Below are 20203 nucleotides of genomic sequence, written 5' to 3' on the forward strand. Positions count from 1 at the left end.
CAGACTAAGCCAAGAGAAAGAGACCACTAGCTAGACCTTGCTGTGGGGGAAAAGAGCAATGTTGCTTCATGCTGTGGAGGCCGGGGAAGATTCTGAGAGCACAAGTGCATGAAAGCACTGCTAAAATTCTCTACATCTCTCCCTTGGCAGCCTGATGTGTTTTTCATCTTGGTGTCAGGAAAGACTGGGACTGCTTTGGGTGGGCCTGTGAAGTACAGCACCAACGGAGAGGGGAAAGTGATTGGCCCCCAAGTCCACATCACCAGCCGTGGAGCCATCTACATCCTGTTTGGTTTTGGTAAGATGCACCTTGCCTCTTCAGCACTTCACCTTGCTGAGAAAACATTCATTTTACATAAAGTGGCCCAGAGCATCCCTGGGATATTTCTACCATGCCTTCTGCTGTAAAAGCTGGGAGTAGAGGACATGGGAATGAGTCTCACTGCCATGGTGTGGAAAAGTGCAGGAGCACCAATACCTGCTAGTCTGGAATACCTTGGAGTTTCCCAAAGGCCAGGAAAGTGCCAGCTGTGAGCATTTCTTTGCCTTCTACCACATCTGCAGTGGTCCCAAGGGCCCTGTGTGCTACTAGGGAGTTAACTTTTGCAGGCAGGACTCTTCATCTTTATTCTTCTTGGCAGGTAATGTACAAGCAGTTGCCCTGAGGGATATCTTTACCCAAGCCAGAAACCGGGACAGCTTTCCTGCAATGCTGCAGCAGGAGGAGCCAGAGTGGGAAAAGCGCAGATCTGTCAACCTGTCGGAGCTCATTGACATTTACAGGTAGGAGATGGACTTGTCATCTTGCTTCTGTTGGGAGAGGAATGGGAGGGTAGGCACCTCTTAGTGCTCCTAGAGATGGTCCCTTCAACTTCAATGCTGTCCTTCTTTTCATTGTCCAGTTGATAACAGTACTCTGGGGAACCCATTGTTTCCTCCCTGTCCTGTGGTGTCCTAGCAAAAGAAGTGCAGACTATGATAAAAGGGAGTCCTTTGCTTCTGTTCGTCCTTGTTCCTTTCTTTCACCCCCTATACATACCTGGAGTGGGGGGGTGGGGGGAAAGGTGTTCCCAACTAATGGAGTCCCTTTAGGAAGTCCAGTCTGTGTACAGCATTGCAATCCTGGATTTCTCAGCTCTTTCTCTACTGCCAAATTGTGGTTAAGGTCAGCCTGGATAGCAATAAAGGAAGGAAACAAATGTGAACCTCCACATGCCATGCTTTTTATAGTAACTCAAGATGTTCAGAAGACCCCACACCTGAATTTAGTGCACTTATATGAGGAACCCCCAAAGGAAGCTTAGCTCCATCACTGGGGAAAAGATGTGCTTCTCCAAGAATAGTTCAGATCTTAGGTAGGATGAATTGCCATCAGGCAATGCCTGTGGACAGGTAGCTGGTGCTGAGATGTGCAGTTACAAGCCTAGGAATCTCCTCTCTGCTTTCCATTTGTCAGTGGGGGTGTTGACTTCCTGCAGACGATGAAAACACCTGACACAAACTGCAGCAACCTGCTCATCACAACCAAAGAGGGCTTGATCCTACTGCGGGGACAGGACCTGGAGCCCCACTGGACCCTGGAACTGCAGAACATCAGCAGGTTACATACTGGGAACATTTTTCTGTCCTGTTTCTTCATGTACTGTTTCCTGCCTTTCACTTGTAAGCACATGTGGTCCTTAGAAAGCAATTGAGAAGAATTCTCAAAGTCTGCAGAGAAATCTAAGAACTGGAGGTGTGCAGTTGCATCGCTGAGGAATTGAGGAGGGCAGGGGCAGAGGGAGCAAGGAGCGGAAGGCTGGAAACCTGAGCTGTGTGCTTGTGAGTGATCACAAATAAAGGCCTTGCTTCAGGTACCCAACATTGATGTCATGGGAGCGTCATGCCGTTGGAATTCAAAGGAGTACTGGTGTGTGATTCAGCCCATCTGCTGTCCAGGGCTGCCCCTTGCCAGCTCAGTGGAGAGGAGCAGTTGCATTAGTGATGTTATTTAAAGAAGGTGTCTGAGTATGGCCTACACATCTTAATGTTCCTTGAAAGTTGAAAATGAGCACTCTGATGGCAGTCAGCACACCATCTATACTAAATGTAAATCTTAAAATAATACTGCTCATCCTCTGATTTCACACATGGAAATTAAATAATTTGCCAGATCTCGTGGGTTGATAATGACCAGCAATTTCAGCTTGCCCAGTATTAAATATTTGCAAAGGGCAGTTGGGCACAGTTGAGGGAGATTATGTAGGAAACAAATTGCTTGCTCTGCTATCTAGAGGAAAGAAAGCAGCTGTCCATTCAGTGTTACTTGACTGTCAAGAGCATCTATAGGAAGAAGGCATTGGAACTTCGTTAAGCAAAAAAAAATCAGTGTTCAGTGAGGTTTGATATTCAGATAATGTCCATATTCTTGAGGGCTGATGGGTGACATAAGCAATCGCTTTAGGAATGGCTTATGGTTAGTTGATCTTGCTGTTGGGAAAGGAGATGGACTAAAAGTGTTTTGAGCCCAGAGTCTGCAGACTTCTGGATGTTTCTGGGGTCTAATTTAAAGGGTAAGTGTGTACTGACTAAGCAAAGCCAGTTCATAGATGCCGTAAAATCAGTTATACACAGGAAATTTCTAAATGGACCCGTAAATGAATTGGAAAATTTCTATGGGTTTAAATCAAGAAGGATTGAAAACTGCTTTATTTGCTCCATTCACAGCGGCACAGTATGATAGAGATTGGAAGGCACCTCTGGAGATTGCCTAGTCCAACCTACCTGCTCAAGCAGGCTCAGCTAGAGTAAGTTACTCAGGGCTGTGTGCTGTCATGTTTTAAATATCTCCAAGGATGGAGACTGCACAGCCTCTCTGGGCAACTAGTATTCCAGGTTGCTGCACTCCAGCCCTGTTTTTTCTGGTTCTGTGACCTCCCAAGGGACAGGGTACACTGCATATACAGGAGCTGCCGGGTAGGCATTGAAAAACAATGAAAGCAATTCTTGTTCAAGGCCACTGTGCTAAAGTCCTGGGACTGCCTGTTTTTTCGGAGTTAAGAGAGATGAAATCTGGTAGGCTGAATATATTTTGGACAAGCATTTATTTAAGAAGGTTGTTTGGGGTTTTTTTTAGGACCTAGAGAAGTTTGTGTAAGCAACATAGGCTGGGGGACAAATTCAGCTCAGGGGTGTCACCACAATGTCAAACAGACCGAAACCCAGTTCCTCGTCAGTCAAAGCTTAGAGAGCCAGCTGAGAGTTCCCTTTTCCTGGGTAAACCTGCCCCAAGCACACTGCTCCAGCCAGGCAGACTGAGACCAGCCCTTTGGGAACAATCTCCAAGAAAAACAGCCTGGCTGCTGCAGATGTGCTGCATTTCCAGATAGCTTTTGACAAGATCCCTGGAAAACCATAAAGGAGAATCAGTAGTCATAAAACAAGGGCGAAGTTCAGAGACCATGAAATTGAGTAAGCAGTTGAAAATTGTGTTGTAAATGGGTGTTTCAGATGAGAGAGGATTAATAGCAGGTTGCTGTGGGGATTACTGTTGGGCAGGAATAATTACTAGCCTTCTGGTTCATTTGAGAAAGTGCCCAAGGGATTTTTCAGTTGATTGGTAGCATCTAAAATACATATGTCTGTCTGTATTCAGTTTGTGGGATCTGCCGCTAACTATAACCCATAAGGGACACGAGAAGAGGTACCTCAGGAGATGTTTTAAGTTTGTGCCCATAGAACTGCTTGCTACTTCCTTTTGCCAGTGGAGAGCTTTCAAGCTATAGGCATGTCCCATGATACTGTATTGAAAGCATTGGTTCTGGTTGCCCAAGGTGTCTGTAAAGCTAATGTCATTGTTTGATGTAGTAAGTATAAATAGTCAAACCACTGCTGTACTGTGGCATTGCTGTTCAGGAGCCATTCTGGTATGCATGTTTTAAAGGGGAAGCTGGAGAAAATTGGAGAAAAGGGCTAGAAAAAATGCTTTAGCATGGAAGATTTAAGTCAGTGGGTTAATATGATCAAAGAGAAGCCTGAGAGGTGAGTTCATAAGTGTGCGTAAGTAATGGGAGCTAACAGGCATTTTAATCTTGCCATAGCAAGAACAAGTGCCTTGGAGCAAAAGCCATTCATGTTCAAGGAAATGAAAATGCAGACATGTTTCTTTAGGTGAGATTAATCATTAGAACTGACTGTCATGAGAAGCGATTAATTCATCTCATCGTTGTATTTCCTTAGCAAGCCTCATGGCTGGTAGACCTAGATAAAATCAGCCTACTGATACTTGGTTAATTGAGTGAAATACAGCAATCTGTCATAAACAAGATGAGGGAGGACATATTCTGATGATCCTACTTTGCCATAAAATCTCTGATTCTGTGAATGTTTGAGGAATCCTTTGTGCTTATTTAGAACCTTGTGTGTAGGTGTGGTGAATTTAAGGAAGACAGAGATAAGACTCAGGAAGCCAAAGGCAAGCAAGATGGTTACAAAACAGTTATAATGAGAGATATTCAAGTAATAGTGTTATGTCACCCAGAAGGGAGAGGATGAGAGGGGACTTCATTTAAACTGCTGAAGGTTATAAAAAGGCTTATAAAACTGCCAGCAGTAAGAAAACAAAGAATCATGGGCTGACATTAATGGTGAATATATTAAGAGCCATTTCACACAGCTAAGGCAGCCTGGGAAATACACTTTCAGCAGGAGGTCAAATCTGCCGATGCATTTTGAAAGGGCTGGGTAATTTTTTATGACCATAGCAAAACTGTACAGGTTTTCATGCTAAGGAAAAAATAGTACAAAGTCATGTCACAGGGTGATAAACATGTCTACCCAGCCCAGCAAGGGATGCCACCCACACAGACAACTGAAGAATGGCTAACAAGCACCATGGGCTGCTTGATCATTTTTCATTTTTCTGATCCACCAACAAATGGTTCCTGACAATCAGAACAGTTCTGAGTGGATGAAAGATCTTACTTAGCATGGCAAATCCTGCCTTTTTAAGAGGCAGAATGGAGGATGAAAGCAACTGTGCTGCCTCCATCTGAAATCCCTGTTTTTCTGCCGTGGGGCTGAGTGTTTCTTTTTCCAAATTTGCAGCCAGCCTGTACCAGGTTACTTCAGTGCTGACCAAACTCTGGACTTCATGCTGCAAGCACAGACTGGAGATGGGAACAAAAAGGTAAAGCAAGCGAAGACAAGGGGGACAGTGGCAGCATAGAAATGAGAGAGCTTGGGTAGAAAGGGACAATCATTCCCTGCTCCTCACTCTTACCATTTCTGTGGCTAATACTTATCACTGTGTGGCCATAGACACGAAAGGGAACAGCACAGGCCATGCCACTGCAAGGGGGCTCTCTGTACACCCACACCTGGACACCCATTAATGCTAGTTTTCTCCCCTCCCTTGAGGTGGTGGTCATAGACGGCAAATCCGGCCTCCCTGTTTGGAACCAGGAACTCCCATGGCAGAAACAACAACTCGATGCACTGTCAGTCATGACTTTGGACAAGAAGTCTGTTTTTCTCTTCTGGGCTGATGAAGCACAGCCTGTGTTACAAAATTTGGTGAGCAAGCATCCTTTCTTCACTTTGAGGTTTCTCTGTGAGGCAAATATAGTCTCTGTCTTTTATTCCTAATATAATCAAACTTGAAACCTGCCATATAAGAAGGCTATCGGGGACATCTTTTCCTCTTGCTTTGTCACTCTGACTTCTCTGAGCCTGAACACAAGAGGTTTTGTGTGCAAATTCTTCACCAGAAAGCTTTGTTGACAGAAAGTTTGTGTCCACAAAACCAAAACTTTCTACGTGAATTTTATTTTTTTTATGCAACACTGAGATATTTTTACTGCAGATTTGTTCTCGGTTCCAGAACACTGCTTCTCTGCACGCAGGCACACAAGTCAGCTTGGAGATTCAAACTTCCAGACTGTAGCTTTGCCTATCAAGCTGGCTTTGACAGAGACAGATCTCAACCTTACCAAACAGAAGTTGTGGCGTAAATTCTGTCTTAGAAAAAAAAAAAACTTTGCAGGATTTCATCTCTGTAAAACCATAGAGTTTTTGATTCTCTGATCCATGTAAAAACAGCGCTGTGTCAGAAAACTTTATGTCTTTTGCAAAGCTAGACTCCTTTTTGCGAGCCAGCTTGTTTTTGTCTGTCCTTCATTCCAACAGCAACCTAGTCCCAGACCTGAGTACCCAAGGCTGCACCACCTCTATCTCCTCCATCCTGTTTTTCCTACCGTCCTTTTAGACCTCACCAATGCAACAGACAAAGTCATTGCTTCAGCAGGTGAGTACAAATGGAGCAGAAACTACCTAGGCTATAATATGGAGGGAGAAGTAGCCTTGAGAAACAATGGGGTGTAGTTGTGTGTAAAGGTAGCATGTGAGGTCCACCACACAGCAGCAATGGGAAATAAGATTCATTTTCCTCCTGAAAGAAGGTCCTGTCCAACCCCTGCTTTGCAAATAAAAGACCCACCAAGTTTCTTGCACATTTAGGCAACAAAAGGTCTGAGTTTGATTTCACGCATGTTTTACACCGGAGAAGTTGCCTAGTACATGCAGTTGTAAAGTCAGACTGAATATAACCTCAATCCAGTGGATGTTTTGACCAAGTAAAGTAAGATTTCTTTTGGAAGAAACGTAATCATTTACTCTTCACCAATATTTTCTCTCCCTTTTCTGATGAACCAGTTGGAATTAATGATCTCCAGAAGGATGCATTTCACATCACTGTGACAACAACTGCAACCTCTGAAAAACAGCCAGGCTTTCTCTCGGTCAGCAAGCTGGGCCTGAAGTGGGCCATGATGAGTCAAGGTAGAATGGTGTGGCTAAAGGACAGCACCACTCCCAAAATCAGCCGTGGAGAAGTGAGGCGATTTCTTGCCCGGCTGAAATTTGTCGACTTTCCTCAGAAGGTGAGCTTGTGCAGACATCCCTAATGAAATCCAGGCCTTTGAAAACATAGTTGAAAACATGATCTCTTCCCTGCAGACACAGTTAGGTGCTCTTTGGGATGCAAAGAGACTGGTGGGATGCAAAGAAACTGTTAACAAGATGACTGGCATCCCCTTTGGGCATAAGCTGGACAGATTGTGAGGCCTAGTTGTACTTTGGCAGTTGGACAAGGAGGGGGATCTTAGAAAGAACGAGGGATAGTGATCCTAAGGGACTGACAAACTTGCAGAGGGAACAGAGAGGTGGGACAGAGATCACTTGTTTTGACATGGGCAAACAAGGGTCCTCCATATAGTGGTGCCCAGGTTCACTTCATAGAATCATAGAATCTTAAGGTTGGAAAAGACCTCTAAAATCATCAAGTCCAACCATCGACCCAACACCACCATGTCTACATAGAATCACAGAATCTTAAATGGCTGTTGCAATCTATGCTGTTCAATCAAATGCTGTTGAATCTTAAATTACAGTTGCTGACCTGTGAATTACCACTTTTCTCTACCAGACTGGATGATAATAGGGTTTGGCTTCAGTTTTTGTTTACCTTTCCTTCTCCAGCTCTAGCCTCGTGGTTCCTCATTTTGGTTGGACCTGTGACCTGTATGGGGAGTATGGGAAGCTGCTCTGTGGATCTTCAGGAAAACTGCTGTGTAGAAGGAATGGGGGCTAAAAGCACTTCCCCTTTCTTCAGCTCTCTGAGGAATGCTGCTGGAGGCAGGTTTGTCCTAGGCAGACCTGTGCTGTACCAGAGGAACCTTGTTCAGCGTCTCCCCCTCTATATGCTGTTCTTGCATGCTTCCTTCCAGGTAACGTGGAAATGTGAATTTAGAATTTATATACATATATATTTATATATATATAAAAAGCCAAGTTTTATTTATATATATCTATATATGTATCAATTTATACAATATATGTATATTTTTTCTATGTTTAATTTATGAATGAGATTTAGGACACTCCTTTTTATGTCCAAACAGTATTCCCAGGCAGTCAAACAAGCTCTAGGCCTAGAGTGGGCCATCATGACTCAAGGCAACTGGTGTGGCTAAAGGACACCACCTGCTTTAATCTTTATATTTTTGGAGAGAAGCCTCTGTCTGGCTCTTGCAAGGCTAGTCTTTTCTACAACCTTTTCTGTGCTGTCAGCCCTCTTTTCCATTCTGCCACCAGACTCACAAACAAACTAGTTCTCTGGCTGAATTACCTGATCTAGAGAAAGATGGTCCCCACAGCATTTGCCAGTTCTTGCACTTGTATATTTGTTTTCCCAATCCCAAGTTCAGGATAGGTTCTTCATGTGGGTGATGTAGAAGTGAAAGGTTCATATCTTCTATCTCCTCTTCATCCATCCCTAAGCTTTTTATGTCACTGTATGTCACACTCAAAGTGTCACTTTGAGTAACGTCACACTGCAGTCCAGTGGGCTGAGTCCCCTTTTGCAATGCATCACAGCCCTTTTAGGATAGATTCCCAGCACATGACCACTGGCACTGTAAAGATCACACTAGGTCCAGTCACAGCAAAGCTGATTCTCACACCACTGCTTCAGGGTTTAGGGGCTCAGGCAGAGGCAGAACCAGAAAGCTGTTCCGTGCATTTTCCCGTATTCTGAGCTCAACTATACCATTCCCTTGCCAGCCCAGCCCTCTGCAGTTCCAGGAGGAACAGGCCACCCCCAGGGCACATTTGCTCACCACATGTTTAATGCTTTGAACTGTGCCTCTGAGTGTGCCATCAGTCTTCTCTTTTGTAGTTGCAGAGCATCTACATGAGTTTTCTTGTAATAGAAATGACCATGTAAAAAGCAACCGCTTTGGTGCTCCAGCAACTCCCCGCAGTGCAGGGCAACAACATAGTTATGGTTTTGCCTGGTATGCCTTTCTAGGTCTGACTTTTGACATTAGGCAGAGATGAGGATTGTGAAGGACTCTGTCCTCCGGCTGGCACACACCCTTCCAGCCTTCCCGCATGTCCCTGTGAGTGGTGAGGTGATGGCAGGACTTTGATGCTCCCTCCAGATGGACACATCTACCACGGGTTCATTCTCCTGGGCTTTTGACTTCTCCCCTGCTATATCACCTTCTCTCTTCTCCATCCCTTCATCTCCATATAAAGCTTCCAGGATAGCCCTTCAAGGATTAGCTGCAAGCCCCAAGGCTGGTCCTTGGGCCCTGCTCTCTTCGTGTTAGAGCCTGTGAACAGTTTGTATATGTTTAATGGTATTTTTGTGTAAATAGCTTTGTATATATTAGCACAACTGTAGCAATGGCTCTAGGCCTGGCATTTTCCTCCAGACAGGGGTTAGTGTTTATAATATATAGTCAGTTAATACAGCTGCATAATAGGGACTGAAAGTCAGGACCGTAACATATGAGGATTAAACAGGAGTGTCCCTTCCACCTTGCTGGGAAAGGTGAAGCGGCTGTTACCTGAAGTAGTTATTCTCCTGAGGTTCTTTCTGAGAAAACCGATATTCCAGTGCAGTGATGTTAGCTCCTCCGTAATGTGAATTCAACCTGCCCGCACACACACACATCCCCACTGTGAATAAAGAGTCTGTCTGTATATTGTTGGGAAAATGTATTTGAACTGTGAACTGCAGTGGAGCGAATAAATACTGTGTACAGCATCAGTGTGTCACGTGAACCAGTGTTTCACCTTCGAGAGATGATGAGTTTGCTTGATTTGGGGATTGTTTGATATTTTTACAATGGGGAAGAGGGGACAGATGAAGAGAAACAATGGAAAAAGCAAAAGCCCAGCCAAGGATTCTTAAAGGCTGTGGAGAAGCACAGTCAAAAGAGACAGACAGGAAAGTACCTCAGATTGGGAGATTGGGGGGCGGGAACCAAGAAGGGAACATGTGTGAGTCATTACAGATAGGATGGAAGAGAGAAGTCTGAAAGCATCTCCCCCTTCCTACTGCAGCAGTACTTTTAATCTGGGGGCAGGGAGAAGAGGAGGGTGGGCCAGGAAATGAAGAACAAGTAAGGTGTTCAGAGAGGATTAGAGCTGATCAGTATGAGCACTGATGCCCTTCACCATAGCACTGAACGGGGGATTGCTGGAAGGTCAATGTGACACCACCCAAAGAGGCGCAGTGCTGCAGTTTGCCAGCTGGATGGCGTTGACTATTCCCAGGTGCAGTACTGCTGGGATTAGGACATCTGCCTCAACTCTGAAAGTGCTTGGAGACAGCTGGCACCAACAACGTGTCCCTCCAGTTTCACCCTTCCTAGCTCAGGACACCCATCAAACTGTGACCCACCCTGCTACCGTTGGCACTGCTGTTGCCCTGAGCCAGTGCCTACTTCTGACTTCCCAAATTGTAGAGGAAGGAAGATCTCCCCAAGAACTTACTAACAGTGGTGCTAGTGTTTGATTCAGAGCTCTTGTGCCTCCAAACCCCACTGCTCTGCCCCTGCACACTCATCCCTAACAGCGATCCTCCCCAATCGTCTGTCCCAAGATGTCATCCAGGTCCAGCTCTGGTTCCCGCTGTAGCACTTTCTGCTGCAGCTCAGAGTAGAAGTTGACTCCCTCCGAGACTGAATGGAGAGGCTTGTCTTGGGGCTCATAGTAGCTGCTTATTTGCTGCTGAATGAAGCACTGGTGGTGCTGAGGCTGATCCTTGAAGCTCCCATCGTAGCCTTTGATGTGGTTCCTTTTGAACTCCAGCACCGTCTTGGTGTAGGTGTTAAGAGTGGTGACAGCAGAGGCCATGCAGCAGGTGAAGGAGGCCCAGGCCATGCTACAGGAGAGACACAAGAATAACACACACTGTGAGAAGCCAAGTAGGGTAAGGAATTGAACTGCATGCACCGTGATGCACCCTGATTTGCCAGGCAGAAGCTCTTGGACATGAACTAGAAAGACCAAGGCACATAATGTTACAGTTCTTAGGTGTTATCCCACCACAAGATCCTTCTTAGGTCGGTGGGGTAAGTACCGGTCATCCTTGTCACAGGGAAGGGAGGGATACAGGAAAAACAAAAAGGGCAGCAGGGAAGTCTAAGTGCTCAGAGCAGAACAACACAGCTTGGAAGCAAATTCTGTTTTGCAGGGCTGCTCAGTGTCTTCCTGGACATAAGGCATGTCTGGTTGAGCATAATGAGATGTCCACAGCTGGCACATGGCACTGGAGTGTTTAAGAATCAACGTGGTCATCGTCAGTACAGCATTGCACATTGAGCCTGCACTTTCCATGGGCACTTGCAAGGCTCATCCAACTTTTCCAAGTCAGTTACGGCATACCTGCTGCAGTCAGTTTCTCTAGCCTTTAGAGAAGGAACCCTGAGCCACCTGCATTTTGCAGTTGCTCTTCCTGGTTACGGTGTCCACATCTTTAAGCACGTGTCTAAGTCTGGTGCTGCAGGAATAGGCCCTTTGGGCATTGGTTAGTGATGATGCCAAACCAGCATGCAACTTATTTAAACTGCAAAAAAACAAGGCATGTTTGAGAGCATCATCGTAAGTGTGACACTGGCCTCTGCACACAGGGAAGAGCTGAGACCAAACAAGGCAAACCAGCTTAGGGGCAAACCTGATTAGTCAGCAGGGTTGAAGGCACTTGTTCAGGCGTGACCTCATTGTTTTGCCAGTCCTTGGTAGCTAGTCATTTAAGTAACTCAGCAACTATTTGTTAAAGCAGGGGATGAGGCAAAGACAGGCGATTAGCATTAGGAGAACCATGGTACACCTGTCTTTGGAAACACAGAAGGTCAAGAAAGGAGGAGGTGAGTTTTGGCAGGGTGTAGAATGGCTGAAGCCCAAAAGGCTGGGCAGGTGAAGATGGCTTCAGAGTTCACGTACTAGAATGCCCAGCCATAGTCCCATGAGTGCGGCCTCCAGTCCTCTGGTCCCAGACTAACTGTTGCCTGGAAGACTTGAGTATACATCATGTGTGCCACCATCCCAAGGAGACCTGGACACAAAAGACAAGAAAGCAAAGAAATTACAGCAGGAGCCAGAGCAGCATTCTTCAGCCTTGTGTGGGAGAGGAGGCTCTCCTGCTGCTGTGATTCCAAGCCTGCAGTAACACACTTACCCGACAGCACAGAGGAGACGGCAGCAAAGGCATTGAGCTTCAACCCACAGACAGGATTGCCAGTATGCAGCATTTCCACCATCAGGAGGATGAAGCTGATGAGCAGCAAGCTGATGTACAGCATCTCTGATCCCAGTGACAACCACAGGATTCCTGCCAAGAACCAGAGACGTCTCACATCAATACAGAATGGCTTGTTCTAGGGACAGTGGTCCCTCTTTCCAACCCAATCCTGAAAGGACATCCTTTGGAAAGGAGGGAAAGAAGGAAAACAATGAACACCCAAAAGCAATCCCCCCATCCTGTGAGAAAGGGCTCAAAGGATGCTGAAGGGGACAGAGAGTGTGTCACAGAAGATGGCTTGGCTAGTCTGGCATGGCAAAAGCTGAGAGGAACTAAAATGCTTTCTGTGAACAAGCCAGCATTATTCATAAACAGCAAGGAGGAGACCAAGGGGAAAAAGACAGGGGGAAAGCTGTTGAGTATTAACACAAGACCTAGTGGTCACAGGTTGGCCATGAACACATCTGAGCTGGACGTTAGAAGGTTCTTACCCATTAGCGTTGTGACCTTCAGAGTAGGTTTCTAATCACAACAATCGAAGCAAACCACTTTTAACCTGGAACTCAACTGTTTAAGTAAAGAACAGCACAGTGCATCTACGGCTGTGGCTGGGACCTGGCCTCTGGAATTCAGGAAGCCCCTTGCAAGCTTGTATTTCTCACTGAAACCCCAATTAAAATGAAACTACATTCCTTGGTGTGGGTATCCAGCTAGGGCAATAACATTCACCACTCACCCTGCTGCTTGAACAGAGTGCAGGTACTTTCATGCTGGGATTATGAGTGTGACTTAGAGTGATACCACAGTCCACAGCTGAGTTCACTGTGCAGTAGGACTTGGAGGAGAATAAGAAAAGGCACTCTGTAATGCTGGGCTGTGGAAAAGCACAGGATTCACTAAGGAAGAAATATTAATCTGACAAATGAAGCAGCACTATGAACATTACTGTTAGCAACTATTAATGGCCATAGAGGAGACATTCAACTGGGGAAAAGGAGTCATTAATGTGGCAGTGACTTGACTCCTCAACATCATTAGTGCCATAGAGTCACCCAGCTCTTTAGCAGGAATTGATGAGCTGCATTCCCTGCTTAAAGGAGCTGGCTTGCTTGCTGCGGCACCCATCAGGGACACTATTTCATTAGAGTTCAGATTGCTGGAAGTGTCCTGGGGGCTGCAGGCACCACACATGCACAAAGGTCTCTGCATCACTTTCCCTGTGAGTCCAGGCTCACCACGCTTGCTGTGTAATCTGGTCTTGTAATGCTGCCTATGTAATGTGGAGCTGCTCTGCACACACTGAGCTCAGCCAGCCCAGCCTGCAATCAGCAGTCACATCACCTTCTCCAGTGCTGGCCCAACTATATAATGGCAGCTGCATTGGAGGCCAAGGTCATTTTAAGATGATGCTATGTGCAGGAAGGGGTGAAAGTGGGTGACAGAGCTGTTAAGACCACAATGTCACTGTGTCAGGCTTAAGCTCACAGTGATCTTCCAATTAATTTGTAGGAGCCCAATGTCTTACAGAACATGGCCTTTCTATCAGTGTTGGGCTTCAATTAGACAAGGAGCAGTAGGAGGATTGTGAGGGGGGACAGACAGAAAGATTTACAAAGACGACGGATAATCTGGTTGCATAAACCTCCTTTCTTAGGAAAACAGGCTATAAGAAAGATGTTGGAAGCAATAGAGCCAGAGGCCTGGGCAGGGAATGAAGCACAAGCATGTGAGAAAGAAGAAAAATGCGTTGCTGCTCCCTGTGAAGTGAGCATTTTACATTAAATGCAAGAGTCATTCCGTAAACGCAATTAAGTCATTTATTTTACGAAAAAGTGGAGACCTGCATGACTTCAAAATGATCTTGTAACACCAGCAGTATTTGAATTGTGTGAATACTGTTTCCCAAAAGAATAAGCAGGGGAGTTTGTTCTACCCTGCTGTTGTGCCAAGAGTTACCCAGGTTAATCTGCACAGTGATGCCACTGCACGCCACTCGCACCAGGCCCCTCACCTGGGAATGCACATCGCTTTATAAAAGCAGGTCAGCAGTCTTTGCCAGTCTTTTTAAAAAAGGGGAAACAAGGCAGAAAAAGAAGATGAGCTCCCTGAAAGTACTCATCTCCCTGCTGGCTGTTGCGATTCCCCAGCGTTTGTTCCAGCCCTGGCTCTCACGGCTTGAACGCTGACACAGATGCTCTGCACCCCAGGCCTTTCCTTTCACATATGAACATCCTCTGAAATGACTTGCCTCCAGCCTCCATCTCAGGGAACAGTTAGCAAGCCCACACCAACTGACAAACTTTCAGGAAGTAAAATCTCCATTACATATAGACGCATACATCCAGGTATACTGAAGTTACCCCCAGGATAATTTGAAACGTGACAATGACAGGAGGAGTGAGCTCACCAACCCAAATTAAGTTTTGTATTAGATGAGACAAGGACTTCACACAGAAAGTGCAGCTTTTGGATGTCCTGATTGCTTACTGCAAAGTAAGAGGTGATTCAGCTTCCATAGTCATCACATTAGACCCCAAAACTGAAGCATTGAGACAACACGTAGCATATGTTGGAAGGACTGCCCTCAGGTGCCATCCATCCCCTTCCCACTGACTGCAGCAAGATGACAAGCTCCAACCGGACAACTTATCTAATAAGACAAATCCCACTTCATAGGGGAGGGGGTCTGAGGTTTCCAGCACTGACCTCACAGATAGTAGTGGTTTAGGAAAACATCTGGGAGGAAATCTTTGCTCTTTTAGCAATCATGAGGCCAGGATTTCATGCATGGCTCTTTGGGGACCCATCCTGCTGTCCTCACAGAGGTGAAATGTTGCAGGTCCCCCATCCCAAGGAGGTGCACCTCCTATAGTGAGGTATGGGGATTTGCTCTTACCTCTCTCTGCTGGTGGTGAAAGCTCAATAAAGCTACGACATTTCTCTTCTGAAACACAAAAAGAAAGGTATTAGTTTGCAAAACAATGCAGGGTACGTAAGGGAAAAAAGAATCTCTTCCTCTCACTCTCTTTTCACAGCATAGCTCCAGCCATCCCTGAGTCTACCCATCACCTCTGCTCTTTTTCTGACCATCTTTCCAGACCTTCACTGGGGCAAGGTAGGGGAAGGCAATGTCTGCCTGGAAAACTAGAAGTGGCTTTTCCAGAAAAAAACTTCAGCAATTTGTAAATCGTTTGAGCTTCTAGTGAATATAAAAATCTGTTGCTACTCATTCACAACATTACTGCTGGTCAGGCCTGTTAAGGGTGTAGCTTATAACAGACTGCAGACCCACCACTTCTGCTAAGGAATTCCCACTTGCCCCAGTCTCAGCAGAGCAGTTCTAGCACTGCTTCCCAAAGAAGAAAGAAAAAAAAAAATCTTCCCAAGTGAAATGCTGCATGACAGAGATGTGAGTCCCTCTTCTGTGGCAGAGAATCACACAGAAATATGGTCTTCTGTCCTCACATTTTAGGCATACTATTTGGACAAATAGTATTCATATTTGCTTTGGCTTTTTATGTTGGCCAGATGCAAACTATTGTCTCAGCTGAGGGTACATCATTATTATCTGTAAGTCTGTCTTACTACATACTGCATTACTGCATTTGAGGGTCCTCTCCTCGGCACAGTATTTTCTCTCAGAAGTATCAGCCTGCCACTTTTCATGTAAGAATCCCATTTTCTTAATTTCTATCCCCAGTTCTAATCTCTCCCAATCTCCTGTATTACTTCTGCCATCCATGGCTCTCAGGATGCTACCCAGTTTAGAGCCATCTGCAGTCCTCATTAACTTGTGGTTTGCTACTTCGCCTAGATCTTTAAAGAGGTTATTCAGTAATGGCTCATCTAAACTGATTCTGAGATTAGCCTGAATAATGAAATCTTTTCTCCAGCTCAACTCAAACTCCTTTTGCTTGTGGTAGCCCTCCTTTTTTTTTTTTTTTTTTTTGTTGCTGTTGTCTATGCACTTGCTTCAAAGACCCACAGCAGTGAGTGGGTTGTACTCAATTTACAGGAAGCAGGGGACTGAGACGGACTATGTGCTGTACCCCGTGCTCTGCTGCGATCCAGATGTAACACGCTCCCTGCGTTCCTTCAGGCATCGGGGTTATTCCAGGACCGCCGGGTGGCCAGGCAAGTCTTTCAGAGAAAGCTGTCAAGGGATGTAGTTCCATTCCCACAAGCACCATGGAAACACACTCCAACCCAAACCAGTCCCGAATAAACACATCTCCTTCCGCAGCATGTCTGGAAATGCTCATAACGAAACAGCCCTCTCATTAGGACATGAGATTTTCAAGCACATTCCCTTCTGGTCCCACACCTTTCTGTATCTGCTTTTTTTTTCACCAGTTCTTTATTTTTGAACTCTTGACAGCAACAGATAAGAAAATGAGAAATGCTATACTAGAATGGCGGCTTAGTTAACGAAGGTGAGATGTTTGTGCTTGGGGAGAGCTGAAGGGAGGGTGGTGGGCCTAGAGGAATGGGCCTGACGAAAGCAACTTTCATCACTGTGTATTTAGATACCAATCTCCCTGTTGGTCACCTTCCGGGTCAGTTCTGATCCGTGATGTGTGTGCCAGGCCATAAAGAGCATCTGTGCACTGCCAAGCATCCACCTGTGCTGGCGTGACACAGGTTTCAGCAGAAGGATTTCAGCAGGGCTGGTCAGGAGCGAGTCAAGGGTGAAGGGAGGCACCAAAGGGGTTTACAGTGCCAGTCCCACATGGTCAAAAATCAGAAATGAAACCTGTCACAATATCACAAAACTAAAAAAAATTACAATACTTTAGCTCTAATTGTCAGGTCCATTTGCCTCCTAGCTTTAGTTCCTCTGGGTTCAGATCCTCCAGGTTTTCTCTGTATTTATAAGGCTGTACTTCTCTTTCTCTTTTTTTTTTTTTTTTTAAAGAAAAGCCTGGTCCCTCTTCAGTTCACAAAACGTCTCAGTTTGGTGATTTAAGGAGAACACCAACTACTGCAGTCCTCACAGTGATAACTATAAATTGACAGCACTGCATAAAATCACCCTGCTTATGTTTCTGAGGGGACATGCACAAATGTGCCCTGGAGAGCATGAAGTGAGCTGTGTGTAGGAATGGAGATAAGGGGGAAGGGAAAGGAGGCTCACTCCAGTTCACATCAGGACGAATGATACCATCACAAAGTCACTGCCACCACCACCACCACTTGCACTTCACAGCCCTTATTCTAGACCAAAGGGCACACCAGAGACAACTGTTCTCCCTTGCCCCCCTCTGTAAACATCCTAATGAAGGACAGAAATATAATGACCACAGCAGCGCACAAGGCTAGGAAAATGAAGAAGGGTTTTTTCTCCCAAGTGTTGTCAGCCTCCCGTCTTTCCTTTCCAAACTCCTGTGGAGTAAATACAAGGGAAGAAGTTGTGGCTGCCTGGGCAAGACGCTACCTGGCCCTTCCATGCTCTCTTCACAGGAAAGCCACATCCCCGTGTGGAAGTATCTGAAGGCAAAGCGGTCATCCCCGGTCTCCCAGCTGTAGTGCACCACATCCTGGGATGAAACATTGCTAGCACCTGCGTCAGGTGGCATGGGGACACCGATGCACTTGGTGGCTTTGCTTTTCCCACACAAAGGCTTGGGCACTTTCTGGGTCCCCGTGCACCAGTAGCTGCCAAGCAAGGCAGTGGTGGAGAGGCTGAGAGCCAGCAGGTTCAGGATGACAGCCAGGAAAGCACGGCGCCATGGCAATCCCTTCAGCAGTTCCATCTACAACACACAAACAGGAGGGACAGTCACACCAACCACTTGTCCCACACGTTTTCAAGCAGTTCATTACTGTACCTAGGGAGGTAGGGAGTGTATTGATTTCACAGTGGGGAAAGGCAGGAAAATGTTCCTGGATTACTGAAGGTCACAACGTCAAAGCAGTGACCTGCTCAGGAGGGACACCTAGCTATCCAGACCTGGCAGCTCAAGTTCAAGGCCAAGAGCAGCACCTCCCACCTGAGCAAACACTGCTTTGCACATCAGAAATTTGGTACTGTGGTGGGATGACAGTGTCTCTGCTCTCACACAAAGTGTCAAACGGTTTTCTTTTAAGAGCGAACATTGGCACAAACACTCTTCCTGGTTTCACCTCATCAGAAAAATAATTCAGAAAGCAGTTTGTGTACCAGGGTCCTGTGGTCTTTCTCACTCAGAGGAAGCTTAACATTTTATGGTTCCTGCAAAACCCTGCACTGACTTCTGAGAACCCCAACTTATCACTCCATGGATTGATTAGATGTCATCTACCCACACATCAACCTTCACGTAATCAACGCATGCCTCTTCCCACATGGCACTCCCTATGTTTGGCACAACTTCATCCAGATACTCCCACCCTTTCCTATTTATGACTCTCAAAATCTATTTGCCCATGAATAGATTCAGTTTGTACAGACATTGCCTGCTGCTGGTCCTCTTCACATAACTTCAGTTGACTCACCCAACGTTGAATGTGTGAGAAAGGCCCAGCATACTGTGGACACTACTATAAATAAACAATACGAGACTGAGCTTTGCATTGTTTGTGAATGCACCACAGCTTAAAGTGGTGCAGTTAGAAGCATTTGTTCTGCTAACCAGCAGGCTCAGAAATGTGGTCAGTAAAGCGGGTGCTGAAGCTCCTCTTGGAAAGCAGGACTCATTAGCATCTCATCACATTGAGAAAACAGTGCCTGATCCAGAACACTCTCATAGAAGGCAAGAAAATACCCAGTTCCTGAAAAACTCCTGAACTGTTTTATGCTCTGACTTCTTTTGTCTCTTCACCAGAGCATTTCTTTCTTTCAGCAATGGAGATGTGGCACCATGGAGATGGTAACATCTTAGTGATATCATAACTAATGATTTCCATGACCTGAAGGCACGCTGGATATCACCATTTTCACAGAGCAAATATGTACTTGGAACAGTTAATTATGTGAAGGTTTCTGGTTAAGGTTGGTGGCAAATTCCTCACTGAAAGATTTTTCAGAGGAGAAGTTGGCTTATGACTGAAAAGGAAATTATAGATAAAATTGCTCTCCTCAAAAACATGATTTTTCATCTGAAAATAGAAACCTTCAGCACAAAAAGTTGTTTTTCAGTTTTTCATCAATGCTTGATTATAAGATTTTCTGTCATCAGGTTTCAGTTTGTTCATGCTTTTATTTAAAAAAAAATAAATCTTGCCACTCATAATATTGACAAAAATAATTTTTCTAATTTAAATCTTCAATAGTGGGAAAAATATTCTCTCCAGTTGATTTGTGATAGTAGTTGAAAGGCCATATAATTTCAGAACAAGTGATAAGGAAAAAGGCAAAAAAAATATAAGAAACAAATGAGTCAGAAGAAGGAACTGGATCAAGGATGCAGAGGACATAGGGAGTGAGAAGCAAATCTGAACTACTCCTTCATGAGAATATTGTCAGAAAAGTTTCCCTCCATAAAAGCCAAGCACTTACTGGCAATAACTGACCATGGTATCTCGATAGCCCCAAAAGGAAAAAGAGTTGAATTTACCTTGGCAGCAAGTCCTCAAAGTCCTGTTAATTTGGAGGAGCAATGCAGAAATGGGACTCACGCTTTGCCTGCTCTTTTGCTCATCTCTAGGTCCTCCAAGAAACCCAATTGCTTCAAAACCCCTTTCTCCTTTGTCTCCTCCCCTCCTCCATCACATACCCACCCCCCCCCTTCTGCCCCCAGTGATTATTAAATGCTATCCCTCCAGCCAGCAGCTGTTTTGTGGGAAATGGTCATTTTGTAATCCACAATGCAATCACAGCACAGCTGTTCTGGGAGATTATACGGGAAACGATTGGTGCTGCGGGCTGGGATTAAGTGCGGAAGAGTGACCTGTATTGACTGAGTAGAAAGTTTCTGTAAAACACAGAAAGATCCCAGCCATCTCCATGCAGTGGCTGTTTGGGAGCTTATATGGAGTGAGCTGGTGGCTCTCTGGCCAGTGCTTCAGGGGACAAGTGACCTTAGCTCAGAAACTACCAGCACCCTTGGCGTCAGGTCACCCCTTGCCCTCTGCAGTGTCTCGGCAGAATGGCAAAGACCACAGCCCCCCCCAGCCCGGCAATATCTTCCTGGCCAGACCTGCCAGTCGCAGAAA

General features: G+C 45.6%; 3 protein-coding genes across 11 annotated transcripts in view; 1 reads left to right on the plus strand and 2 right to left on the minus strand.

The window, feature by feature from the left end:
• The window catches only part of FAM234B (family with sequence similarity 234 member B), a 31490-nt gene extending 12507 nt beyond the window's left edge, over nucleotides 1-18983 (plus strand). Inside the window, exons 6-14 of one of the 2 annotated variants that reach the window (XR_012834986.1) lie at nucleotides 151-298; nucleotides 642-783; nucleotides 1457-1600; nucleotides 5086-5167; nucleotides 5398-5553; nucleotides 6166-6283; nucleotides 6691-6917; nucleotides 7516-7763; nucleotides 18892-18983. Coding sequence is in view for 1 of the 2 variants with exons in the window: in XM_075750542.1 (XP_075606657.1) it covers nucleotides 151-298; nucleotides 642-783; nucleotides 1457-1600; nucleotides 5086-5167; nucleotides 5398-5553; nucleotides 6166-6283; nucleotides 6691-6917; nucleotides 7516-7521 (1023 nt within the window). In the remaining variant the exon portion in view is untranslated. Of the gene's footprint in view, nucleotides 1-150; nucleotides 299-641; nucleotides 784-1456; nucleotides 1601-5085; nucleotides 5168-5397; nucleotides 5554-6165; nucleotides 6284-6690; nucleotides 6918-7515; nucleotides 9590-18891 lie in introns of those variants that run through there. The other variant, XM_075750542.1, reaches the window with a different exon arrangement.
• Nucleotides 1-20203, minus strand: part of LOC142601518 (histone H4) — a 370615-nt gene that overhangs the window by 192694 nt on the left and 157718 nt on the right. The gene's annotated exons all lie outside the window — the stretch shown is intronic.
• GSG1 (germ cell associated 1) overlaps nucleotides 9526-20203 on the minus strand; it is a 34884-nt gene continuing 24206 nt past the window's right edge. For all 8 annotated transcript variants that reach the window (XM_075750618.1, XM_075750642.1, XM_075750651.1 and 5 more), the window contains 5 exons: nucleotides 17505-17823; nucleotides 14967-15014; nucleotides 12008-12160; nucleotides 11773-11884; nucleotides 9526-10711 (listed from right to left, as the gene is read on the minus strand). In XM_075750618.1, the coding sequence (XP_075606733.1) occupies nucleotides 10396-10711; nucleotides 11773-11884; nucleotides 12008-12160; nucleotides 14967-15014; nucleotides 17505-17823 (948 nt within the window). In that variant the 3' untranslated portion in view covers nucleotides 9526-10395. The remainder of the gene's footprint in view (nucleotides 10712-11772; nucleotides 11885-12007; nucleotides 12161-14966; nucleotides 15015-17504; nucleotides 17824-20203) is intronic.

The sequence above is a fragment of the Balearica regulorum genome, chromosome 1, assembly GCF_011004875.1.
Source record: "Balearica regulorum gibbericeps isolate bBalReg1 chromosome 1, bBalReg1.pri, whole genome shotgun sequence".
Taxonomy (NCBI): domain Eukaryota; kingdom Metazoa; phylum Chordata; class Aves; order Gruiformes; family Gruidae; genus Balearica; species Balearica regulorum.